We start from the raw sequence: 27,465 nt of genomic DNA, 5'->3' as shown, positions 1-27,465 counted from the left end.
TAGCCGTATATAAAATTTAATCTCATCAAATGTACAGTTTTCACTTTTCACATGTATATTGAGGGATCAGTACATCCTTTCATATGAGCACTCTGAAAAACAAAAAAGAAAGCTATTTTAGCTATCAACACATTCTAGAAGTCTTTTACATGTCCAAGCTGTTCTAAATAGCTAACCACAATTTCCCCCAAGGAGGCCATTCTCAAGTACCCAGCCCCCTCCTCTGCATCCTCCAGCTTTTAGCTGGCTCCACCTAGTTCTGCCACCTGACAACATTTTCCTCAGTTACTGTACAATTAATGTATAAAATAAACTCTCTCCTTCCCTAGGGCCCTCCTACTAGATCCTTTCCCGCTTCAACTGCTTGGAATCACTTGGTGGCATCCCAGACCAGCCCACTAACTGGAGAGCAAGCTAGCTCCGGTGCCTGGCGCAGAAGTGGCAATTAGAGCCAAGACTCCACTGTAATTAACGTGACATTTGGGGGAAGATCCCCTTGTGAGGCCTTGTCCTCTACTCGCATGATTTTAAACAATTTGCTATTTTTATACTCATTTCAGCAGGACCTGAAAAAGAAGAAAATCCGAACTAAAAATAATATTTTTAAAATAATTCATTTTTTTTTTTTTTTAAATAACTCACTTTTAAAGCAGGGGATGAATAAACTGGATAAACCCTCAATGCCTGCACTACCTGAAGGCCTGTCCTCGTGTCTTCTCAAAAGTGCAACTTAGTTTCCACATATGACCTATGTGTTGAGGGTACTGGAACTGGCTAAGACCAGACGATGCCCCCTTCTAATGTCAGACCAAGTAGAATGACATTCCAGAAGGGAGACAAGAGGAGGGAAGTGAGAGGAGAGGAAGTGTGCTGGTCTGGGGGCAATCTCAAGGGTTATAATAAAGTGGAATGTTTCCGAGGGACTGTGGGCCCCACACGTGCTGAATTTTGCAGATACGGTATAGTTTCCTTATTTAACAACTTACATCAAACAAATGGGAAGAAGAAATTAAAGGGCAGCCTGGCGTTGATGGTTGGCCGAGCTCTGAAGCCTGCCTCTGCAGGTGCAGACACATCCACAAAAGTAACCGCAGTGGAAATAAGAATCGTCCTTTCATTTCCTGAGTTGGTCTGTAATACAAAATCAGAATAATGCAAGCCCTGCCCTCCAGTGTGTTATCAGGATAACAAAGATGGGACGGCTTCCATGCCCTTCCTCACCCAGTAGCTGTCATTCATGAATCTGATAGGTACATGGAGGGCTCATCAGTCACTACGTCAGAGGAGAGGGACAGTTTTCACTCAGGTTGTCCCTCACACACTGATGTCATTCATAACTCAATTCTGACAAGAATTTTAAAGATCAAATCTAAACAAGAATGCAAATGTGAACAAAACCATTTTGTTCAGTGGAGGTTTTTCCTCTAAGTAAATGGTGACTGCTAAATTGTTTTAAGAATTCAGATTGTTTAATTATTATTTTTTACAAAATAATAAATTTCACCTATCACAGTTGAGTTTTGTCTGGCCTTGTGTCTTGTATCTTTAAAATTAGGCCTACCTCAGGAAAGGAAGATGAAATTAGCCTTGCAGTTACATTGACTATTTTGGCCTGTGGGTTCAATAAGGATCCGTATTTAGTCCACTTCACTTCTACCGTCAAAGCCACTGGGAGCTGGCAGGAATCCTGTACAATAATATGCCATTAGTCAATTTGAGTATTATACAACCTTAAGTCAAACTTAATCTGCAGTTCAGAGTTTTAATTATAAAATGTTTCCCATATTACAAAATGTTCTGAACAAGAGAATGAATAGACTCTAGAAGTTCAGATAAAAACAGCTTAGAAGCAGCATGTATTTTAAAAGTACTCAATGCTCCAAAAAAATTTTAACACCTAAAGCATAATTTTTCCAGCCCTTCCTGTTTCTAAAGAGACCAGCCTTACCTGGGAGTTGTACCCCCAACTATGGAGCCTCCGGGGCCCTGACAGGTCTAACTGCACCCACCCATTTACATCTACCTCAGAGATTCTTTAGGAAAGCAGTTGGCATGGGGGGAGGAGGAAAGGGAATACAGTATTTTTAATAGTCAGGAATTAAACCTCACTGCATATCATGTTAAAATGTACTTAGAGGAAATTCTCGTCCTTTCTTTTCGCTTATCTGATTTCATTGGTTGGCAATTAAGATGTTACCTTGGGGTATACAGGTGCTGTCTTAAGTTTTCAAAGAAGTTAACTCTCTCAGTCGAGGGCACTGGTGCCACAGTGGAGCTGCCCAGTTCAGGCCTGGACACTGGAAGCTGGGCCTGAGACCTCTGCCCCAGGAGCTTTGTTTGCTCAGCCCTAAGGGGAACATGGGTGAAGGGGGCCTTCCAGACCTCTTTCCTGTCTTTACAGTTTCTTCAGTTGGCAAATTGTGATCATGTTAAAGCTGCCCGATGGGGAGATGGAATTCCACTGGAGTATTCTAATTTTTGTGTATGTATGTGTGAAATTTTTCCACAATGAAAAGTTTTTAAAAATACATTTCTTTGGGGCATGCAAAGCTAGCGTACCTGCTAAATTTGGTGCCGGCTGAAAAGGCAAGGGTGGGATTCCTTGGCTTAGCACTGTCTTAAGAAATTTGCAGGCTCAAAAATCCTTGCGAATATCCTGTCATTAGGAGAAGATGCAACACGAAGCTGGTGTCAACTGAGCCCAGCAGATGCCCTCGTGTCGGCTCTGCCTAGAAGGCTGGGATGAAACCCGCTCCAGGCCCTCTAAGCTCCTGACTGGCACAGACCCCGGCAGTGCTTGTGTCCATGCTGCTGCCTATCCCGCCACAACTTATGTCTTCCCTTCTAAGGGAGAAGTAACAACTGGACATCTTAACCCATCTGCAAGAAGCTAGGAGCAATCTGCCTGGTTCACAGAGGCGGCAGAGCTGAGCCAAGACTTAGCTGAACCGCAGGAACTGAGTAATCACGGATCTCTACTGGGGACTCAGTGGGGAGGGTGGGATCGGAGCTAGTGAACTAGTCCTCACCCCACTGTCCCCATGCTATAAATGTGCTAAGCAGATAATGAGAGACCTGAAGAAACAGTGACAAGAAAAAGCTGGGCAATTAAAGGATAAAGATGGAGAGCACGCCTCCGCTGACGGGGCCGGCCCACACTCTGACTGCTGAGACAAAAGAAAAAGGTGGGCAGAAGAACCACATGTGACCTGGAACCTATTTGTAGGATGTCAATTTCCATTAAACTCTTCTGGGAACTTTAGAATTGAAAGCTCTCATGGGTGGAGTGCTTTTATAGACCAGGGAACAATGGATGGGACAGCTCTGCAGATGGGAGGAAGTCTTACTGAAACAGAACACTTCATCTATCATATCATGATACCTAGAGAAGACCTTGCACAACACCAACAAGGAACAGGATGGTGACTGGTAGTGGTCCCCATTTATAGAGTGACCACTAGGCACGATTAATATTACCCGATTTTAACTCTCAACAAGCCCTGAGGGCAGTAATACAGCTATGAGGAAAAAGAGGCTCAAACCCGTAAAATCGCTGGCTGAATCACTGCTAACTAGGGGCAAAATCAGTATTCAAGATCCAGGCCCATCTGACAACAAAGTCCGAACTCCCACCCACAGCCACCCACCCCCTCAACGGGTGCCCCCTGCCTCGCCACTGCCTCTGCCTCCCCACAGTGAGAGGGGCAGGTGCACGCCGGAGACCACTAGCAAGTGGCCTTCAGCTTCTCCCGCGTTACCTTCACGTGGGACGTCTGGGTGATGAAATAGATGGGCACCCAGTCCAGCACATCCTGGGCCTGGGAATTTCCAAAAGGGGCCACGTAGTCTGGGAAGCCCTGACCCTTTAGCAGGCTCTTCATCTTCTGCGCCACCAGCCGACATGTGAGAGCTTTGGTCAGTCTTTTGGCAAGGAGAATGAGGTCAAATGAGGTGATTGTTCAAACCTACAGTTTTTTCTTTTCTTAATAAATGTCAAGGTCATGTTTAATTATGACATTTCTCTAGAACACACAAAGTACTAAAAATAAGAAACAAGGACATCTGTCTCAAGGTATTAGCCATCTTTATGTTACATCTGCCAAATACCTCACTTTAATACAGTGTTGCTGCTGCTACTGCTAAGTCGCTTCAGTCGTGTCTGACTCTGTGCGACCCCATAGATGGCAGCCCACCAGGCTCCCCCGTCCCTGGGATTCTCCAGGCAGGAACACTGGAGTGGGTTGCCATTTCCTTCTCCAATGCATGAAAGTGAAAAGTGAAAGTGAAGTCGCTCAGTCGTGTCCGACTCTTATCGACCCCATGGACTGCAGCCCACCAGGCTCCTCCGTCCATGGGATTTTCCAGGCAAGAGTACTGGAGTGAGGTGCTATTGCCTTCTCCGTAATACAGTGTTAGTACCCATAATATCTCTGATTATAGAATATTGTACCTGCAGTGTTTTTTATTTTTACATTCCTCAACAATACACATATTCTATTTTCTCACTCTCCAAAAAGGGGATTATTTGAAATTAAAGTGTCTCTCACTTTGTGAAATTTTGGTTAGCCAGGGAGATGAATCCAAAACAAAGTCTCCCAAACTATATTCCATGGAGAAGCTCTGTACAAGAAGGGTTCCATGGCCAAACATTTGAGAAATATTACTTACCCATGTCCCCATTGAAGTACACTGACATTACTAAAGACTCTGAGAAGTGCTTACTTAGTAAGGAATCATGTTTTGAACTTTAATTTGGTGTTTCCCAAAATATTAAACCACAGACTTACCCTTGCTGACATTATGGAAATGTATCCCACAGAACCTCCTTTCAGAAATGCTAGTCTAACACGATCAGAATAATGTAAATGGTGAATTTTGGTCTAACCAAAATGATGATGTAGATACCCTGGGGAGATATAAGGATGGGAAGCAAGTGGCCTGTCGGGTAGGGGACCAAAAGAGAAAGAGCCAAATCCTCACCTCCCATAGTGGGAACTCAAATAAACAAAGTCATAAGAAAATAAACAAGGATCTGCTGTACAGCAAAGGGAACTACATTCAGTGTGCTATAATAACCTATAATGGAAAAGAATCTGAAAAGAATATAACTGAATAACTTTGCTATACACCTGAAACATTATAAATCAACTTTATACCTAATAAAAAAAATAAAAAACAAAAGTCATAAAACCAAAAAAATCAAGAAGCAGCACTATATATGGATTATTTAAAGATCTGGGGACCAATTTTCAAAAACTCAACCATAAGAGTTGAAAGTGATTGCCTCTGGGACTCTGGGATAGGGAAAATGAAGGTAAGAAGTGCTGTCTTAAAAAAAAAAAAAAGTGCTGTCTTTAGAACAAGCCACACAGAGCTGTTCAACATGTTTGACAATAAAAAGATAAATAAAACATACAAAGCCTTGATATTTTTACTCTGCCATATCTGATAAGCAAAAAGGGTTTTAACAATTTCCCCTTGAATCATGACCACTAATAATATGCTAATGAGCTTATCAGCTGATGCAGAGGTTTGATTAAAATGGGAAGTGCTAGGTAACTAACAAGGACCTACTGTATAGCACAGGGAATTCTAATCAATACTCTGTAATGACCTATATGGGAAAATTAAAAAGAGGGGATATATGTATAATGACTCACTTTGCTGTATACCTGAAACTAATACAACATTGTAAATTAACTATACTCCAATAAAAATTATATATACATAAAGTGGGAGTACAGTGGGAGAACACAGGGAAAACAATGGGAAGAGTAAGAGTGTTTTTGTTTTTTTGATCAATGAAAATAGGCTCCAACAGAAGCAAGTTACTCTCTTACCTGAGTTTACAGCCAGACTGCATGTTGTAACCAAATAATACTGGGGCCCGGATCCCCTCTGCTGCTAAGCAGTCTTGCTCAGTTGTACTACGAAGAAGAGTAAGTTGTCCATATCTATTTGTGGTCTGAATGATCCCAGACATTCACAGAAGGTTAAGGGAGTTGCCCGGTACTGAAGCAGCAGATTCTTAGGAGATGGTGTCACGTGTGTGACATGAGATTTGAGTGAGACCCAAATATCCCTTCTCTAGGCCGTGGGGATTTTGATAATTATTTCCCAGGAGAAGGAAAAATAGTTGTAACTGTTTTCCTTGATTAGGAGAGCCTCAGAAGAAAATTCTCAAAAACTGGCCCTTCAAAATTAATTCCACATTTTCAAAACCACTAATTTAACAGTCTCGGTTTAAGTGTAAAATCAAATACCTCTAAACGTCTGTCAACCCTTCTGTCTGAAGGCTTTAACTGTAAGACACTGCCAGTCCCCTGGGCCACGCTGTCCCACCCCATCAGGCTCCACACAGCCCTGCCTGCTGTGCAGGCCAAGCCCCCCAAAGGCAGCTCTGGCCGAGACCAGCCTCTCCAGCCCTCAGGACCCTCAGCAATCAGGAGAAGTGCAGCCCACACGCATGGACAGGGAAATGAAGCTTTTCTACAGAGCCAAAAAGGATATCCCTTCTGCGGCTGAAATCCAGCAACTAACGGGAGCCCCACCACATAACCAGGGTTTCCACTGAGAGGAACTGGCTTTGCGTTTTGCTGAAAGACAGTGCAGAAATGCCCCCAAGCAATTCTCATTTTAATAAGGAAATGGCAGAGGGAAAATGAAATGGTTTTCATAATGAAATCTGGGATTACCAACCAATGAAAGAATTTCTCCCCCTACTCAGAACTATAAATATATCTGCGGAGTGTAGGAGTACATCATGCTGTATAAGAACAAGCTCACAGGGAGGAGAAGCTTATTCCCAAGTGGAAAAGACACAAGGACTCCGGCTGGATTTTGTGACAAGCTTCCACAGGCTACATGTGAGCCCTTTGTTCCGAACAAATGGTTGTAGTAATACTTCTAATTTGAGATTTTTTTCCCACTAATTCATGATTTCTTTATACTTGGCAATTATTGATACTTATATGAAAATTTATCAAGCTTACCTGAATAAAATAAATTTCAAACTTTTGCTGGAGTGGAACCATTGCACTGCTCACTGCTCCCAGAAGAAGAAAGAGATCAGCTTTTATTACCTCACCTGCATCTGTATATATGAGGCTGTACGTTACCTAAAAACAAAAGGATACTTCAGATACATCTGTTCCCAATATGCTTCTGTAGCTGTATTAATAACTCACATTAAGAAAATATACATCTAGGAGGCTATCCCCTCCCACTTCTCATGCAGAGAGAGAAGCGTGTGTCTCCTGTCCAACTGGATTATGGGAGGTATTAGCTCAGCATAAGCCCCCACTGACAGGGGCATCTGAGCCTTTCTGTGCCCAATCACAGAAGGTACAAGTCAGCTGGCCTGAGCAGAATATAAGCAGCCTATCTCTGCAGATAAATGTGTTAAAACAACAGCAGTAGCAACAAATTATGATGTATGCTTATAAGTTACAAGGTTTGTGGAGAAAACCACATGTGATTACTTCAGGGACAAAGAAGTGACCTCTGATGAGACAGAATAAAGGCAAGCAGGAGGCCAAGACAAGAAAAGCAATACCATCGGATGGGCCAGAGGGTGGCCAGTTACCCCTCAGGACCACACCTGGCTTGAGCAGGCCACAGACAGTGAACTTTCAAAGCCAAACTGGGTGCCTACCTCAAGAACGACGTTAGTGCAGATTTTAATATGCCCCGCCTCAACAACACCCTGCTTTGATACCCGCAGTATTTCCGTGTCTTCCAGTCGGGTTAGTGTTTTATTTAGAGACCGAATGACAATGGACTGAACCATGATAGGGACCTGCAAAGTAAAGTCCTGGGTTACCAAACACACACCTGAACAGAGGAAGTGAATGGGTAAAAATAGTGTAAAACTTGAAACACACCTCCACAGATACACTGCCAAGGAGGGAAAAGCAAGCTATAGAACAATACGCATACTAGAATTCCACACTTGCAAAAACACAAATATTTATTTATATGTAAATACAGGCACACATTCACATAGAAAATATCTGAGATGGATATAACCAAAATGTTAAGTGATTACCCCTGAAAACGTTCACACAAAAACATGCACACAAATGTTCACAGCAGCATTCATAATAGCCCCAAAATGAAAATAACCCAAATGTCCATCAACTGATGAATGAATAAATAAAAGGTGGTCTAGCCCTACAAAAGGATATTGTCCATAAAAAGAATCATCCATAAAAAGGAACGAAGCACTGACACATGCAACAAGGGAGATGAATCCTGAGAACACGGTGCTAAGTGAAAGAAGCCAGATACAAAGGACCACGTACTATATGATCCCATTTGCATGAAATGTCCAGAGTAGGCAAGTCCAGAGAGACAGAAAGTATATACAGTGGTTGCCAGGGGCTGGGGGAGAAGGCTGGGGTAGAATGAAGCGTGATAGCTAATGAGCACAGGGTTTCTTTTTGGGGTGGTGAGAATGTTCTGGAATTAGATAATGGTGATGACTGCATAACCTTGCGAATATACCAAAACCCATTAAATTGTACACTTTAAATTGTAAGTTTTATGGTAAGTGAATTATATCCCAAACACACACACACCTCCCATGATGCCATCAAAGACACACATACACTCTCACCTCCAACCACAGCTCCTACTGATAGATACACTTGCTCTCTACACGCACATGCACATTCCTCACAGAGTCCCGGAATCCATCCTCCTAAACCCCCACCACGTCTCTGAATATGTGCTTGACCCAGTTTATACACAACTTCTACACACACCCTTATACACACACGTACTCGTGGTGGGATCATGAGGAAGAAAAACACAAACAAATTTTTTTAAGCAGAATCAAGAAACCCTGGTTAGATCAACGCTACTAAAGGACATTTTTCACTTATGGCCATCGCCAGTGGAGTGATGGAGCACCAAGCAATCCTTTCAATGGCTTGAACCTCTAGATATTTTGGCCTCTTTGTATCATGAGACAAGTCTGACGTTTGCTCTAAATCTCTGCTCTTAGAAACCACTGTTTAGGAGGGAACTTGCATCTGTTTGTTTATATTCCTTTGAACTTTGCCCTCAACCATGTACTATGCTGATTATAATTCAAAATTACTAAGTATTTAAGCTGTCATTTTATAGGTAAACAAGTAGTTCTTATGTGTCTGTTTCCATGACCAAGAAGACCCGCAACTCTCTCTTGATAGTCAAAGCTCTAATCCAAGAACATGATATTGTTCAAAAGCAAAGGTGAGCTGTCATGCGACAGAGCTGCAGGTTGGCAACTCCACTCACTACAAAGAAAGTCCTCTGCATAACAGGAGTTCCACGCTACCGGTTAATTAGCTATAGGGTAATTAGCTCTTAAGGAAGTCATCAAAAGATAACCCTGGATTCCTATATCTGAAATGCCCTGATTCAGCAATGATATACTGTGTTCCAAGCAAGCACACACCTTTCCATATCGGCCTCTGAAGAAGCCATCCCCGCGGCATGTGGGTGTGACTGGCAGAAAGCGAAGGGCTCAGTTTAAATTAGCTTTGTAAAGACTGAGAGAGCAGTGTAAGCGCAAGAACTGCGCGAGGCTGTCACTGTGCATTCAGTCTCGAGAACAAAAATGGGAGGGCTGCTCTGGTTTCCTGAATGTCCTATTCAATCATATCCCATTCCCAAACTAACCACTGGCAAAGAACTAAACCCCACTTAGCAACGAAACTACAGGGCCGTGACAATCTTTTGTTGATGGTTCAACAAATATTGACAATTCCAAGCAATCACAATGAGCTTCGATTAGTGGGAAGACTGGATCCAACTTTTATATTCCTGATCTTCTAACAGACTTTGGAAGCTGCATTTAAAAAAAAAATTTTAGACACATCCCTGATATTAGGTGACGTCCTTCGGAGCTTTGATGCCACACAGATCTGAGCTGAAAGTCCCAGACTGCCGTGGCTTGACTGCGTGGCCATAGGATATAAAGAAAGAATGTGTGCGCAACTTCTAACCTGGGGCTTGGCACACAGTAGAGCTGGTCCAGTCATCGCTAAGAATAACGTCTCTGGAGCCAGATAGCGTGGCTTCTTATCCCAGCTCTGTACTCCCGCGCTGTGTGGCCTCGGGCAAACCAATTCATCTCTCTGTGACCCACGTGCCAGAGAGTGCCAACAACAGGACCTGCCTCCCAGGATCACTGGGACAACCAAAGGACTGCAGACACGCAGAGCACCTGAAACAGCACTTGGCACACAGTACGTGCCTTTGAGTAAAGTCCCATTATTCCTCACAATAGGTCTTCCCTACTTGACTGAACCAATCCTTAGTCATTCAATTAACACCCAACCCATGAAGGGCCCAATACCTTCCACGCACGCCTTAGTACCAATGCTACATGGCGGACAGGGCAGCTGTCCCCACAGACAGTTCAACTTTGAATGGCACAATAAATGCACTTTTTAGGACTTCCCTGGCAGAATCCACCTGCCAATACAGGGGACACGGGTTCGATCCGTGGTCCTGGAAGATCCCACATGCCATGGGGCAACTAAGCCCAGGTACCGCAACCCTTGGGCCCATGCTGTAGACCCCAGGAGCCGCAACAAGAAGCCACTGCAATGAGAAGCCCTCCGCACCGCAACTGGAGAGCAGCTCCTGCTTGCTGCAACTAGAGAAAGCCCAGGTAAGGCAATGAGGACTCGGCACAGCCAAAAATTTTAAAACACAAATAACTTTTTTTAAGTACTTAGTGATCAGAGGTATTTGAGAGCTAGTCTATTATATGACTCTCAAACTGGGTCCCTGGGAGCTGTAGTGTTCCTCACAAGGGGCCAGAAAGGAGAAAAGTGGGCAAGTTGGACAGGTAAAGGGCTTCTGACCCACCTCTGCTCCTACCAGGGGCTTTGGATTCAATCGTATTACATACTAGGTAGGCTCTGCTTCAGATTTCACTTGAAGAAGCACTGTAACTAAAGTAAGTTTGAAAGCACCTTCACAGATGAGGAAATCCAGGGCCACACACAGTAGTGTGGAGTCCAAGGTCAGACAACTATCCCTTTCCAAACGTCTACCTCACAAGTTTGTGTCCAGAGACGGAATGAACTCAGTCACAGCAGGTTCCGTGGTCTGCAGTGCTTCCTGCACAACAGACGCCTTACCCAGAGCCGGGCCTCACATTATGTGCATTCTCTCCCTCCAGCCTTACGTCAAGCCTCTGGGGCAGACACTACCATCCACCCACTTGCGACTGGGGAGACTGAGGCAGGTGTCATATGAGAAAATAACAGCAAAGCTGACTTTTGAACCAAGGCCAACCAAGGCTCTGGGAGCTGATGACAAGGTCAATGCCTTGGCCTCCTTGGGGACTGTGGTATTCACAGGGAGGAACAGGGTACAACCCCAAGAACAAGAACAACCCCACCATCTTTCTCTCTGACATAGCTGCAAAGAGACTGTAGCCTCCTGACCACGGCTCTCCAGGGCCATGGGCTGGGGCCATGGCTTTGACTAGAACCTACCTGCAACTCAACCCTGGAAACTATACTGACTGTGCTCATCTCCTACACAAGTGTGTATGTTCACTGGGCACAAGATTTCTTTCTATCTTCTGCACTGGACAGACAGCATCCTGGGAGCTAGCCAGCCCTCCTGACAAGAGGCCAAGCAGATATCAAGGGATGCCCTGAAAGCACAGAGGCCAATCACGCCCTTTGTCAGTCAAGACACCTAGGCCATTTAAACATGAACAAATATGGACTACAAAAACTAAAGGAATTGGAAAGTCTGACCCTTTTGTGATAATAAAAGAATGATCTACTAAGGAGTTTCCCTATTTCATTTCTGCTTGCTTTCTGGCAAATGTTTTTGTTACTGGCAGTAAAGTACCCTTCCAGCTGTAAGTGTATTCATTTCAAAGGGCTCTAAGGTAAGATGATGAGTCCATTAAGTATTCTTACCTCTATTCCTGAACCAGGCACCTAGATGAAAAAGAACAACAAATCTTGTTATGTGCAACAAAAAGAAGCACTGTTATTGCTTTTTCAGATGATGCATTAAAGGGCATATTCCTCTTATTAAAGACTTCTTAAAGAGAAAAACAGAATTTCCTTAATCAAGGCTTGCCACCCACATATTTTTGTATCTGTGTCATCATAAAAGAGGTAACTTTACATTTTCCTTCTATATTCACTTCCTTCAGACTGGGAGCTCAATAACACAGCCCAACAGAGCGTGTCTCGGGAAGCCTCCATGCTTCAGTGTAATTATCCAGTATTTTTCACATGGTCATCAGTGACATAACACTGTAGAGAAGACACAGCTCCCCTCCTTCTGGTCACTTGTGCTGTGCCTGTCCTCATGGGAAGGATACCATCGCCTGCCCAGGTGGCTCCACAGTCTCCTGGTCTTCCTGTCTCTAGCCCAAGCCCCCTGGAGGCCAAGCTCCTGACTCGCCAGCATGGCTGGAGCTCTCTTCCTGAAGGGCTCTGCCGCACTCCATTCCTGTCCCTACACCCCCACTTCTCCAACTACAAGAGGCCCTATTAGGCCAATGGGAGCTTTTGGGGAGGGGGTTGAGTAGACATGTCTGGGGGTGGGGGCTCTGGGATGAAAAGAGAATTGTGCCTGCATGCCTGGGGGACTGTTTACAGGACAACTGTGAGGGGCCATGTGCCCTGGAAGAATTCACAGGCGTAGATGGCTGACTTCGAGGAAAGAAAGAGGGAAAGGGTGGGAAGAGGAAAAGCTAAAACTTGATTCTGAAAAGTGAAGTTCAGATGCCATGGAACCCCCCCCATCCCCTGCCACCATCACCACACTCCCCTCTCAGTAGAAGGAAATCAGAAGGGGATGGGGGCTTTCACAATAATCACATGATTTTTAATCACTGAAAAATGTCTTCTCCCCTTGCGACCCTCCATGTCACCCACCAAGTGGGCCAGTGGCCTCTCCCATCTATTCAGTTCAGGCTTCAGTCACCACAACCAGGAATAAAGGGCCGCTTCTCTTTCTCCAACAAACCTATTTCCTGTCCTTTCCTGGGTATTTATTTTATCTGCCAATCAGAAATATAACTTTTTGGTGCTAGTATGATCATTTCTGTGACAGACATTAGATGTTTTTATAATTCTGAAAGTTTTGGTTATTAATAAAGGCTTTTTTAATTCAGGAGACAGATATCAGTGGTTACCATCAAAATGAATGAATGCAAAAAAGAAAAAAATGAAAGCAAATTATGAGCTGACTATATAAAAATAAAAATTATTTTAAGTGATTATTTCAATATCTTTGGTATCAGTACACCAAAGAACTGGAGAAGAAAAATTCTGAGTGTCAATCATGTACTGAAATGATTCTCTACTTGTCATATTTTAAAAGGGTATAAAGAACAGAAAATAAACCCAATGAATCGAGTTTTACCTCAAAATAATTCTTACCCTCAAAATTTTAGGGCTGCTGTAATAAGCCATGCTCAGGGTTTCCATTTCTTCACAATGTTCCAAATTTATCCTCCTGGTGCACTTAACAGCTTGGTTAACCAGAAATGCTGGAAATCATAACATTCCCAAGGAAAAAGGAAAAAAAAAATTAAAAAGAAGAAAAATGTCTAAGAAATTGTAATCTAAGTAAAACTGCAAAGTTATGACATGTATACAATATGCTTCAGATAGAGTATAAAACGGAGAAGGCAATGGCACCCCACTCCAGTACTCTTGCCTGGAAAATCCCATGGATGGAGGAGCCTGGTAGGCTGCAGTCCATGGGGTCTCGAAGAGTCGGGCACGACTAAGCGACTTCACTTTCACTTTTCACTTTCATGCATTGGAGAAGGAAATGGCAACCCACTCCAGTGTTCTTGCCTGGAGAATCCCAGGGACAGGGGAGCCTGGTGGGCTGCTGTCTATGGGGTCGCACAGAGTCAGACATGACTGAAGCGACTTAGCAGCAGCAGCAGCAGAGTATAAAAAATTATTTTTCAAATATGTAATACAGTCACATGATTCAAAATTCAGAAAAAGATTTGAGGAGTTGTCTCCCTCTAATCCCTAACCCCCAGCAACCACCAGTCCCCTTCCCCAAAGACAGTCTGCATGAAGTTTCTTGTGTATATTTCTGGAAATATCCTATATTTTCAGAAAGTGTGTGTGTCTGTGTCTGTGTGTGTATACACACATACTCTTTTTAAAAGTATTTCTTTCCCCTTTTGGAAACAAACTCACAACATATATTCTGCCCTTTGTCTTTTTCACTGAGCAATGTATCTCGGAGTTCAGTCTGTCTTAGTATGAAGAGCTTCCTCCTCCTCTTTTTAGGGATAACTCGCATTCTATTACAGACACACCATAATCTATCCAACCAGTTCCCCACTAATGGAAGTTGTCTCCAGTTTTGCTCTAACAATGCTGCAATCTATCATTTTGCATGTGGGCCAGAGTTTCTGTAGGACCAACTTCTAGAAGTAGAGCAGCTAAGTTAAAAGGTATATTTGTCTGCAATTTTGATGTATGTTGCCCAAGTGCCCTTCACCAAGGCTGTACCAATTTTCAGTCCCACCAGTGATATAGACAAGCTACTTCTCCACAGCATTAAATTTCTTTACGCTTTGCAATCCATTAGGTGGAAACGGTATCTCAGTTTGGGTCTAAATTACACTGCTCCTACTGTGTGAGCAAGGTTAAGCCTCTTCAACAGAACACACTTCCCTTCATGTAGCAAGTGTTGCTTCCTTAGGCCACACGCTATCATCCACAGCTTAGCGGGCTTCTGCATAGTGAGGCTGGCTAAGGACGGGGGAGCCAGGCCTATTGCCTTCTGCTGCCAAGAGTGGTTACTCCACAGAGTCTATGATGCTCCTGAAGGAGAAGCAGGACCCATGGGAGGCAGCTGCATGGGTTGCATCCCTGCTTCACCACTGCCTGAGTAAGAAACTAACTCATTTTCTCAGTTCCTCATCTCAAAAATGAAGATAACCCTCCCTGAGAGGACCATCGTGAGAATCAATGGGAAAAACACATGCAAGCGCTTAACACCACACCCAGCACACAGTTAATCAGTGTTAGCGTCTGACAAACTTTCGCTCCAGTGACAAAAGAACTTTCCAACAACCTCAAGAGTTAAACAACTGAGTGGGCTGGTTGCAGGTAGTGAGTTCCCCATCACGACGAATGCTCAAGCAGTGACCACCGGTGGCAGAAAAGATTCTGGCACCGGGCAGGGGTGAGGCGGAGGGACTGAACTATACAATCTTTGAAGTGTCGTTCAACTCTAAGACTCTGTTTCTAGTTACAAAGTTTGTTTATTATGATTGCTATAAATTTAAACTAAGAGCAAACTCTGTTTGCAGAGAAAAAGAAAAATGCCCACTCTCTTACCTGCAGGGTTATTATCAGTGCACAGAGATGATGTAAGGGGAGAAGGAAATCTCAAAAATGAATCTGAAGTCTGCAGAGGAACCCCATACTGCAAACAGAACAACCAACAGCTGTCAGGGTGCTACTCAGGCATCCGTTCAACACTCACTACACAGCTACTACGTGACCAGCAGCACTGCAGGGATGGTTAAAGAATAGATGCGGTCCCTGCCCGCAGGGAGCAAACATCTAGCTGCCCCACCCTTTTCCTTTTAAGGCTGTGTGTTTCTGTGTATGCATGTTACAGAATTTGCAGGCCTGTTTATTCTAGGCTATTCTACTTCCATCCCACTGGAAGGTTATCTAAGAGGCTGACACAGGTGCAGCAAGCGGGGAACAAGCCCTCTCCTTCACTAGAGCTGGGAGAATAAACTCCTGCAATCTTTCTGGAGGGCAAGCTGGTATTGGTATTTTAAATTTCCATTCATTCTGACCAAGTTAACCCATTTATAGGAACATACCTTATGGATTTAATCGGACAAAAAAATATCTATAAGAATGCTTACTGTGGATTATTTATAACAGCAAAAACTTGAAACGAATGTCTATTAGATAGTGGAATGGCTCAGTAATAAATAATGACACATCCCTGGAAGGAATACTCTGTATCAGTAAAATGCAGCTCCAACTCTGGCTCCTTCCTATACCCATGTTTCCCTCAACACTTCAATGGGGACTTCACTTAAAGTGAAGCACCCTTCCCAGGGTTGTGTACAGTGACGTCTGAAGAGCTCTGCCCGGTGCCTGGCAGCTGGGAAATGCTCCAGAAATGGCCACTTTTATAGTGACGTGGGAAGATGCATAAAATTGATCATGAATAAAAAAGGAAATTTATAGCACAATGTGGATAACTAGAAATTTCATTTCTGCACAATATTATACGTATATTTTAGTAGATGCATTAAAAAACCGGGAACATACACCCATCTGTTAAGTGATTTTCAGTGTGCACTGTTTATTTGTTTTTGGCCAAGCCACATGGCTTACAGGCTCTTCTTTGCCCAACAAGGGACTGAACTTGGGCCATCTGCAGTGGAAACGTGGAGACCCAACCACTGGCCCCCCAGGGAACTTCCTTGCAGTATGCTTTGGTTTTAACTGGACATGGGGGCCTTTCCATTTTTACTTCCGTGCTTCTATGCCTTCACCTTTTAGAACTAGCACAGGTTGTTTTATACTTCTCTTTTAAAAAGATGCTTCCAAAAATTATGACATTTAGTCAAAGTTAACACATATTTAAAGGCTTATGAAGGGATGGATAACAAATACCACACATCTTCCCAAAGTCTGTAAAACTACACACAACTCTGAGAAGAGGAGCCGGCCTCCAGCCTATCCACTCTGTTTCCAGCAGCATCTCTCAAGCACTTTGCTGCATCTTTTGAGGTAGAGAAGAAAACACTCTGCAGAGACAAATGAAAGCTTACCAGAGAATATATGCCTCAAAACTCTATGTTAGAATTCAACTGCTCAATTTTAATTTTCATGATTTTTGATCTACAGGCACAAACATTGTTTCTTGGTTTATAATATCAATTCTGTGTCCCAGGGAAGCTAGCTTACTGGGAACATACTTATAAAAACAAGATATTTATGACAGGATGAGTGGATTTAAGTTCCTGGCTCACCTCATATTTTGCAGTTTGGGGAGCATCCAGTCTGGTTGAAACATCTGATTCTGCATTCAGTGAAAAACCATCAGGTGCTTTCATCAATTTATCAAAACTACTTTCATCAGTCACTTCTGGATTAATAAAGGATAATGCAGGTTTATCTGTTTTTAGAAAAAGTATTTTAAATCAGTATAAAATATGATATGTATAGCATATACAGTATACATAGTATTTAGGAAACAATCTTTAGTAGCAGTAAGGCTGCTGTGGAAACATTTAAATGTCTCTACATATTCACTTCCCCCAAGATTTCTGGAATCTTATTAAACAGACTCCCCAGGCATGGCCTCTTTCTCTACTATGGAAGCAAGAGTTTCTAAGGCCTGCAGGTAAACAGCACAACAGAAGCCAATACTAATCAATCTCTCTCTCCAGTCCACGGACTCATAAACTGCATAAACCTCTCAGGGGCAACTCTCTCCAGATGGCTAGGGGAATGAAAGATCCTGTTTCTACCCTCACACAGCCACCTCCGAAGCCCAGGAGATGATGCGCTCTGTGCGTGAGAGGTGGGAGGAGGAGGGAACAGGCTGGTTATGTTCACTGGGCCTGCTACAGTGACTGACCGGCCATTACTGCAGATTACAAACCACAGAGCATCCACCTAAATTTTTAAGTGCAAGGGGACAAAACCAAAATATAAAGACATTCGGAAAAGATGATAAAGTTTAATTGATAAAACCATGAATGTGTCTCTGATCTTGATAATGTTTTATACATTGGAACTAGACATCTAATTGAGCTAAATGCTCAGATAAAAATAAAGATCCTGTTTTCATGCAAATACCCTTAGTAAAAATAAAAGAGAAAAAAGGAAATTGAAACCAAAGCTGAACCTGACTCTCAACCATTAAATCAGGAGGAAATGCACGCACACACACACACACAAATAAATCTAGATTCTTAGGCATGTCTACATTTTATAAACACCTTTGAAATAAAATAAGAGAAATAAAGCACGAGATTTCAAAAGACAACTACAAAAGCACAATTAAAGAAAACGTGCATAGCCACAGGTTTATAAAGTTACTTGCAGTTATCTGTGGAATGGTCTCAGGATAACCTCTAGCCAAACCATAGAATAACTGCTTTAAATCTAACTTGATGTGACATTTTTCCATAAAATAACTTTTAAAAGAAAAAATTTTCCAGAGTTTCACACAGTATATCAATATCAAATACTTACAGTTTGTAATATGAACACAGAAAATAGATGGGTTGATCTGGTCGACAAGTTTAAATACTCTCTGAGGTGGGTCTGCTGTAAAATTCAATGAATAGACAGCTGCTTTTTGACTACAAAAGTGACTATCACCCCTGAAAATTAAAAAAAAAAATAATAAGACAAAGTTTTAAGGCACAAGCACACAATCTTAGCAAGATTATTTTAGAACTGTCAGATGCTTGCACTGTACTAAGTTAACTACATGGAGGATATTTATGAAAGTGTGATGTGAGAATTGAATCCACTTTTATTTAGTTTATTCAGTGTTAAAATGTTCAGCATTTTAAACTTTTTCCTCTAACAGTGAAAATATTAAGACAACTAGAATAACCTTTAAGAAAATCTTGTCAAGTATGGAATACAGATGAGAAATGATTTTGATGTAAATGAACCTTGCATACTCTGATGGAATATTAAATTATATAAAATTTTGCAGAACTTCAGACTGTTTATAAGTACCCAGAATGGATCCAAAATTCCTGTCTTTAGAATAAAGCTGTCTTCATAAATGAATGTGAAAATGAGACAAAGTAACATCATCTGTAAGTCTGGGGCTTAGAAACTGCGGTATAGTCAAGTCTTCAACCAATCCCAGACTTAACAAACCCTAATCAATTTGATATAGATACAGACATGGTTTAGGGAGATACAACAAAAATGAGATCATATTACATACCACTTTAAGGCCTTTTCCCACTTAATATAGAGTGCCCAGTAGTTCCCATATCATCAAATGTTTTCATATTATTATATGGTTTCGCTGTATACCAATTTATTAAGCTACTCCCGATTTTTTTTAACCAATCCTCTACCGTTGACCTAGGCTGTTTATAATTTCTCCTGATTATATATAATGCTTTAGTGACACCCTTGTTCATACATTTGTATTAACGTCTCCAGTTATTTCCTTAGGCAATATTTCCTGAAATAGAATTGCTGGGTCAAAAGGTAGGTACAAAATTTGAGGCTTCTGAGACTTACTACCAGAGTGCCTTCCAGAAAGGCAAGATGCAACCTTACCAACATTGTAGTAACAAGAGCACCTATTTTGCTGTACTCTTGCCAAGACCGCATGTTATCAGTTTTTACCGTTTGCTAATTTCATGGGCAAAAGCCTATTATCTCATTGCTTTAATTTGAATTTTCTCTTTTACTAGTGAGGTTAAATATTTTTCCATAGGGTTATTGCTCACTGGTATTTCTTCATGAGTTGATTAATTTTTATGAGAAAGTTTGTCTTCTTGACTTCTAAGAACCCATATCAAGAATCCCTTCTGAGTGTTAGAAATACTTCTTCCTAGTTTGTTAATCGTTCAGTTTTATAGTGTTTTTTTTGTCACACAGAAGTTTTTTTTTAACGATCATCATTCCTCTTTTAATTGAGGTATGATTAACTGATTTTTTAAAATAATGAAGTTGTCAACCTTTTCTTTTATAGATTGCCTTTGGGTTTATCTTAAAAGACATTACCCAGGACTTTCCTGGCAGTCTAGCAGTTAAGACTCCCCACTTCCATTGCAGGAGGGATGCATTCAATCCCTGGTCGGGAAACTAAGATCCTACACGCTGTATAGTGTGGCCAAAAAGAAAAAAAGACATTTCCCTAACCCAAGATTAATAAATATTCATATATATTTTTTTATTCATTAATTTTTTTAACATTTCACTCTTCTACCTGTTGGTAATTTACTTCAGTGTAACATTATGAAGCAGGAATCTAATGTTAGTTTTTCAATAATCATCCTGCATCATTTACTGAATGATCCAACCTTTACTCCACAGATGTGAAATACCATGTTTACAATAAATACCATGTTTACATTAAATACTTAAGTAGAAAAAAATACTTTAAGAAAACTGGCTGGTGTAAAATCAGTACACACAACTGATTTTTGGCCTTTCTATTCTCTTTCAATGACCTACTTATCCATAATGAATTAATACACATTATATTCAATATTATAGTGTTACAAATGCTTTAAACCTAGTAGTTTGCTCTTCTTATTCAATAACGTCTTGGCTGTTCTCATCTGTTTATTCTTCCAGATGAATTTTAGAACCATTTTGACACATTATCCCTCTCCCATCTGACTGGAATTACATTATAACAAATTGAAATGTATATGTAAGTAATGATTCTACCCATCCCACTACACAGATTATATCTCTCCATTTATTCAAATGTTTTATGTCTCATTATATCTTGAAGTTTTCTTCACATAAATTCTGAATAGTTAAGTTTAATTCTATGATGTTGTATTTCTTTTGGTGTTATGATTAGAATCCATTTCCACTGTATTTCTGGAATGGGTATTGCTGGGGGATTGGATTATTTTGTAACTGGCCTCTTTTCCAAATGCTCTGTATAGTTCTAATGGTAAATGAGTTGCTATCATGGGCATAAAGAGTATTTTGGAAAAACCACGAGTAGTATAAATAAGAAAAGATCCAGCACTGAAAATCTACGAGTCATACTGGGCCTTAAACGACGAGGAGGAGTCAGACAGAGAGGGAATGGGAAGCTAATCCAACTGCAAGAATGGCATTGGCCAAGGATGGGTACTGTACTGATGGTGTTTAGAAACAGAGTACCAAAGCTGCGTTGGACGAAGGATTCCAGATGGGGTTGCTAGGAAATAAGACGTGAGAGAAGCTGGGATGGATATGAATTCAGGTTATGGATTCCATAGGTAATGAGAGTTCTCGAAAGTTCGTTAGAAAGGGAGTGACAAGAGGAGGCGTGAGCTTATGAGGAGGAAGGGAGCAGGAACGGACAGACGTGAGGGCAATCATGGAGGAAGATTCAGCAGAATGGGACTCTTGACCCTCCCCTTCCAGTCAGCAGCGCTCTAATCCTGTGCAGTGAATCAGCATCGCATCCGTACATTTCTCTCTAGTCCCACCGGCACAGCCTTCTGGGTGAGAGCCTTCTTGGTTCCCTGCCACCAGGCCTGGCCCCTGGGAGCCACTGTCCATGCTGCTGCAGAATTTATTAAATTGGAGATCTGATCCCCTCACTCCCCAGCCTCCTGAAGAAGCCAGGAAAAATCCAAACCCCTCAGCATACACACAATGCCCCTCAGGACTTGACCCCTGCCCTTCCCCACACTCCTCTGGCTCCAGCCTTCCTCAGCCATGCTGAGCTACCTGCAGTTAAGGCAGCAGGCTATACTCCTTCAGCCCCAGGAATCTGCCATGTGGCTCCCTCGGCCAGGAATGCCCTCCCTAATTCCATGCTGACCAACTTCACTTGTCCTTCAGGACTCAGCTCAGCTACTTTTCTAGAAAGACCTCCCTAGTCCAGCTGTCTGGGTTACAGGCCACTCTCTCAGTTCTCCTAGAGTTTGGTGCAGAAACTGCCATCCACTCGTTTGTCTCCCTTACTCAATGAGCTCTTTGAAGACAGGACCATGTTTCACTTGTCTTTAAATCCCTGGCACTGGCACACGAGAGGTGCTCAAGAAAGGTATGGTGAACTGTAAGAGACAGCTTAGCCGTGAGAAGGCAAGGAAAAGGCACAAGTCAGGGGAGCCTCTAGGTTTCTGACATGGGTTTCTGCCTGAAAGAACAATGGTAGAGAAAGTCAAAGGGCTACTCGAGGGTCAGTTAAGGGTAGAGCAGAGAAATTCATTCATCCATTCAACTCACTTTTAATGAAGGCCGACTACATGGTAGGAGCTATCCTAGGCACTAGGGATAAATGACATATAAAAGAGATAATTCTTACTCTCAAGAAGCTTACATCTAATGAGGGGAAAAAGACACTAATCCACTAATCTTAATGATAAATTTATAATTTTTTGAATGGTAAGACTAGTTTATGACAGTTCAGTATATGTAAATAAACCTTCTATGAACTGGAATCTACATAACAAGAACACCCAATTAATTAGGACTATTAGTTTTCATTATTTCTATACTTCATATTTAGGAGAAGGCCACAAGCAAAACTAACTCAGAAAAACCCTGAAGTTCTTTCCTGAGAGCACTACGAATTCAGTTCTAATTTCTAAACCATGGTGCCACAAACTACACCAAATCTTGTAAATAAGTTTTACTGAAATGTAGTCACACCCATTCATTACATGCCTGCTTTTGCTCAACAGTGGCAGAGTGGAAAAGCTGAAACAGAGCCCACACAGCCTGCAGAGCTTCAAGTGTTTATTACATGGCCTTTTACAGAAAAAGTTGGCTGACCCCCATTCTAAATAGTCTATATCTAAAATTACAGTATTGGCTATTTTTTAAGAACTACATTCTAAATAATGATCGCAAATCAGAACAGATACCTCACTCTCAAGCTCCCGGAACTTACTAATGCAGGAAAATAGAATGATTTTCAACAAAGACTGAACCACAGTGTAGTTCAGGTAGCCAGAAAAATAATCTGACTACAACACCCCATGCTCTAGGCATTTTAACAACATCGGAAGTAGATAGGATTTCCCATTGGTCAATAAAATAGTTTCTCATGGGAAAAACACACTGTGCTTCCAAAAAGCATTCAACCTATCAAATTTCAACTGCTAAAACTTTGTACAAGACTGAATTTAAATTGGCTATCTCTGAATAATAAACTGGTCCCATCCTGAATAAATTAACTTCTTATAAGTGCTGTTATTTTATCAAAAAGCTTTGAAATCAGAATTACAAGAACCAGGTAACTGAGAAGAAACTGTTTATCTTGCAATCGACTGGGAATGTCATTTCCCATTATTCTCCTACACAATGTGAACTGTGAGAATTCCTGGTAGATTCATCTACTAGAAAGGTATAAACAAAGCTTTCCCTTCTAATTTTCGTTAGAAAATTATGTCCACAACAAAAGCTGTAAAATTAAACTGTACTTTTCACCCTAGGCTATACATGAGACTAATTCACAGATACAAAAATGTGACACCTTATTTGTTTACAAATCAAAATGAAACGTAATTCAATCTCTGAACACAGATTTCATTATAACCTTTGTGAAAAGTACACTCTCACTTCTTTTTTGCCTGCACCATCATCTGGCTGGATGCAAATAAGGGATAGATACTGTTCTACACAGGCTTCCCAGGTGGCTCAGTGGTAAAGAACCCATCCGCCGATGCAGGAGTTTGATCCCTGTGTCAGGAAGATGCCCTGGAGAAGTAAATGGCAACGCACTCCAGTGTTCTTGCCTGGGAAATCCCATAGAGAGGAGCCTGGCGGGCTATACAGTCCATGGGGTCACAAAAGAGCTGGACACGAGGGCTTCCCTGGTGGCTCAGTCAGTAAAGAGCTGGACACAACTTAGCGACTAAACAGCAAAAACTCTTCAATATATTGATTTCAACAGCACAGCTTCTGAATGATGCAGAATTCAGGAAATCAGCCTGAGTTGATTTGGGTTTTTTCAGCCTGGGGGAGTTTTCACTTTCTGTCCCCAAATTTCATAATCTTGGTCCAATTTTATCAAAACTTCATGTTACAAACTTACGTGACAACTGGAATTGAGCAGGCAGAAAAGACACTGAAATCCACGGAGCTGCAATCAGGATCACAACAGCAGTTGACGTCACACTGTGCTGGAGACAAGTCACAGACACACAGAGCAGCAACTACAGAAACGAGAGAGGTGGGGCGCAGAGCGTCACAATCTGCAGGCAGTGACTGCCCCCTGCCCTGCAAAGTACCAAAAATCCATCTCATACAAAGGTCCGTTTTATTCCCTATTGCACTTTGGGGGAAATCTGTGAAGTGAAATGAGTCAGTTTGAGCATGCCTCCATCTGAGATTTTCCCAAAGTGGCCAATCATCTGACTCACTTGGAAAGTTCTGTTTGCACTCTCCCTACAAAGACTCTGATTTGGTAAGCTAATTGTGAAACCCAGACACCTGGGCTTTTCAAACACTTTTCAGGTGATGCTGATAATTAAAATAGGTTTAAGAATCAACACGGTAAATCACTTGCCTGACCATAAGAACCATCGGTTTAATATTGCAGATTTCTAAGCTCCTCTGGAGATTCCAATTCAGAGGAAGGGCCCACTCAAGGCTACTAAGAATCAAAATTCTCAATTTTGTTCCTCTCCTCAGATGTAACCTGCAGCTTTGAAGCTGAGTCCATGTTCACAGGCTATTGGCCAAGAATCAAGCTGGCTCAAGTTCCTTGTACTTGGGGTTCTAGAAATATCTTTGGTAATTCAGACAGTAAAAACATGGGAAGAGGTAGAAGCCCCACTTAGCAAGTTTTAATTTTTAATAATGATGACCATCTGGATTTCTAATTCCCTGTTTCAGGCTGTCAAACGGGGAGGTGTGGGGGTGAGGGGAAAGTTAAATAGCAGAGCATGAGAATGATAAACACTGAACTCATGGTAGTTTAATAATTGCTGGAAGGAGGGAGATCAGTTCTTCAACCTTACCTGTAAGGTTGTTTCTTTTTTTTGAAAAAGGATTTCATGCAAAAAAAATTTTTAAAAAGGGATCTCAAGCAAATGCTGGTAGACAATCCATACAACATTCTTATTAGCATTTATGAATTATTTTATAATAAAAATGAGCTTTAGAAGGAATTCCCTGGCAGTCCAGTGATTTGGACTCGGTGCTCACTACCAAGGCAGTTCAATCCTGGGTCAGGGAACTCCAGACTCCAGTCTTCGTGGTGTGGCAAAAAAAAAAAAACTTTAGAAAATATATATCTCAAAAAAGGTACAATAATAAATTCTGGGAAGATGAATGTCAGGAGAAGAGGAAATTTTTGTCAGTGAATACACAATCCATTCTTAAAGACACAAAACTTTCTCCTCTAGAGTTTACATGTTTCTCTCTAGTCAAGAACTCCCTTGTGTCCTTAGAAAATTATAACACCTCTCATGTACACTAAATAATAAAGTGTTGAGTAAAAAATAAAGTGTTGAGATACCCTGCCTTATGTGTTTGAAACGAATCTTGATTTTACAAAACCTAAAACCCTTATAGGTCCCTAGTAGCTGTAAGACTACTAGGGACAAAGCAGTAGTGTTTAATAACTCTACTTAGGAAAGAAAAAAGGGTCTCTATCCAAGATGTGAGTGTACTTAATCAGCCAACAAGTTATCTGCTGAGTACTCGCAGGGTCTGAGTAGCACTCAGCTGCTCTTCCAAGCCTTTTCACAGCTATAGGGTACTAATGAACAGAGCTCAGATTTGAGATGAAAGTTATCCTTTTCTTGTACCTGTAACCCATTCTGCAAAGGGTGGTCCAGTTCTCCACTCAGAGTCAGTCTCCTGCTACAACCTGTACCTAGGTTGTGACCTAAAATGAGGCAAGTAACTCATAAACCTAAAAAATGGCAATAACCCAGGGACTTCCCTGGTAGTCCAGCAGTTAAGACTCTACCTTCCAATGCAGGAGGCATGGGTTCTAAGCTCCTACATGCTGTGCAGTGCAGCCAAAAAAAAAAAAAGTTAAAGAAAATTTAAAAAAAAAATTTTTTTTAAGTTAAAGTTAAACATTAAAAAGTTAAAAAAGAAAAAGTTAAAGAAAATCGTCATAACCTAACATCATAAAATTGTTAGGATTAGATGAGACACAACGCAGAAGAAATCCTTCGCACAGAGCTTGCTACATAGGAAGTAGTTAATGTCAGCTGTCATTTATTACCATTACTTGCACAGATCTAACCAGAGGCCCTTTAAAAAGACAAAGGAAAAGTGCAAATTTATCCTCTCATACTGGAAAAACAGTCCTGAACATATGACCTATTAATGATGGTTCAAGAATAGCTTCAATTTGGGGGATAAAGTGCATTAACAAATGAAATACTTACATGGATAATAGGCAACTCAGCCAAAAAAATCTTCAGAGATTTTCAGATATTGAATACTCTGCTATATTTTGTCCCAAATTATCACTTAACTTCCCTGCTAAATCAAATCAACAATTTCAATATAAAACAAAGTTTTTGTATTAAAATAGCAAATATGTTTCTCTGTATTTTTTCTGACAGACTACACAATTTAGAAACGAGAAATAATGGTTCAGTAACTTAAGTTCTAGACTTCAGAAGGTCAGCCAATGATGACTTTTTTATTTACTAATACTGAGCCTGACTCAATTTAATAAAGATTTTTCTTAAGAAGGGATTAAAAAAAAAAAAAAACCACTGCATATCTATTGGGGTTACAGAGGACTTAAAAGGGATTTTTTTGAGATCACAAACCCATTTGACAAACTACTTACTGCTATGAACCTTCACCCCAGAAAAACGCATATTCACGAAAGTTAGCACTCGATTTTGGAGTCAGATATCCCCTGAAGTCATCCATGTTAAATCAGATTACAAAAGTCACTAGCTGTGTAACTCAAGGATTAGATCATTTTCTAAGAAATATGCTAAATATGCTAATTATCCTTAAAGATGAATATTAAGAAGTGGGCATAACCCCTCACCCCATAACTCCCTACCTTCAACTCAACACAGGAGGACTTGACCTAGTCATTTTCTGTAAACTAGATTTTTTGCGTCATAATTGAAAAGCTCAACGTATCCTATGCACTTAATTCCCACAGTTGCCTAGAAACTTTCAATTTCAACTGAAAAGCTGCAAGCAAGTATTCATTCATTAACACCTTTGGCATTAGTGTCGTCCAGGACCACTGCAAGTACTTCTAAAGATTTTTATATTGTCACACTTGACTCTCTGAGCTTCGGTTTTCTCATCTGTATGACAGTGATAATAACAGCTACCTCTAAGGGTTGTCGAGAGAATTAATACCTATGAAACACTTAACAATGACTGCACACTTTAAGTGGCCAGTAAACGTTAACTATCGCTATTATTACCTCACCCGGGCTACCAACCCCCGCAGGTTGAACCACTGTAGATCCCCAGGAATTGGTACTTGGTTACCCACCATCTGTGACCGGGGCGGGTCTGGGGCCGGAGAAGGGCCTGGAAGCCCTGGGGATCTCAGGAGGCTTAGAAGATATTACAGATCGGAGAGTCGTCGGGACCGGTTTGGTGGAGTTGAGGCCCTCCGTCGTTATCACCGGGGGGGTCCCGGCCTGGGCGCTCACGGAGGCCCAGCAGTCTAGGAGAACGAGCAGGAGCCGCGGAAGGGCCCGCGGCCCCATTGCTCAGCCGCTAGCCGAGCGGCCAGTGGCTGGGTGGCTGGGAGACCGCGCGTTACCTAGCAACCGCGGCGGCTGGGCGCGGGGCATCACGGGAA

General features: G+C 41.7%; 1 protein-coding gene across 1 annotated transcript; it reads right to left on the bottom strand.

Annotated features, from left to right (window-relative positions):
- Positions 1 to 27,437, bottom strand: TCTN1 (tectonic family member 1). The gene is made up of 15 exons (XM_010841372.1): positions 27,151 to 27,437; positions 23,749 to 23,869; positions 18,249 to 18,379; positions 17,018 to 17,163; positions 15,351 to 15,438; positions 13,416 to 13,525; positions 11,937 to 11,957; positions 7,655 to 7,798; positions 6,993 to 7,118; positions 6,511 to 6,596; positions 5,841 to 5,981; positions 3,759 to 3,921; positions 1,562 to 1,687; positions 987 to 1,131; positions 1 to 92 (listed from the first exon to the last, which is right to left on the bottom strand). The coding sequence occupies exons 1-14, from the start codon at positions 27,368 to 27,370 to the stop codon at positions 988 to 990; spliced, it is 1,767 nt and encodes a 588-aa protein (XP_010839674.1). The 5' UTR covers positions 27,371 to 27,437; the 3' UTR covers positions 1 to 92; position 987.
- Between the last annotated feature and the right edge of the window lie 28 nt (positions 27,438 to 27,465).

Source organism: Bison bison, unplaced genomic scaffold (genome assembly GCF_000754665.1).
Source record: "Bison bison bison isolate TAMUID 2011002044 unplaced genomic scaffold, Bison_UMD1.0 scf7180017864160, whole genome shotgun sequence".
Taxonomy (NCBI): domain Eukaryota; kingdom Metazoa; phylum Chordata; class Mammalia; order Artiodactyla; family Bovidae; genus Bison; species Bison bison.
Note: the sequence above shows the minus strand (reverse complement) of the source record. Positions and strands in the feature narration are given on the sequence as shown.

Bases quoted from the DNA above. Each gene is read 5' to 3' on its own strand.
- TCTN1 (XM_010841372.1), bottom strand. From the start codon at position 27,370: ATGGGGCCGCGGGCCCTTCCGCGGCTCCTGCTCGTTCTCCTAGACTGC. The intron at 15,439-17,017 runs GTGAGCCAGGAA...TTCTGTTTGCAG, and splicing joins CCCAAACTGCAAAATATGAG to TATGGGGTTCCTCTGCAGAC. The intron at 7,119-7,654 runs GTAGGCACCCAG...TTTTGTTTTTAG, and splicing joins GCACTAACGTCGTTCTTGAG to GTAACGTACAGCCTCATATA.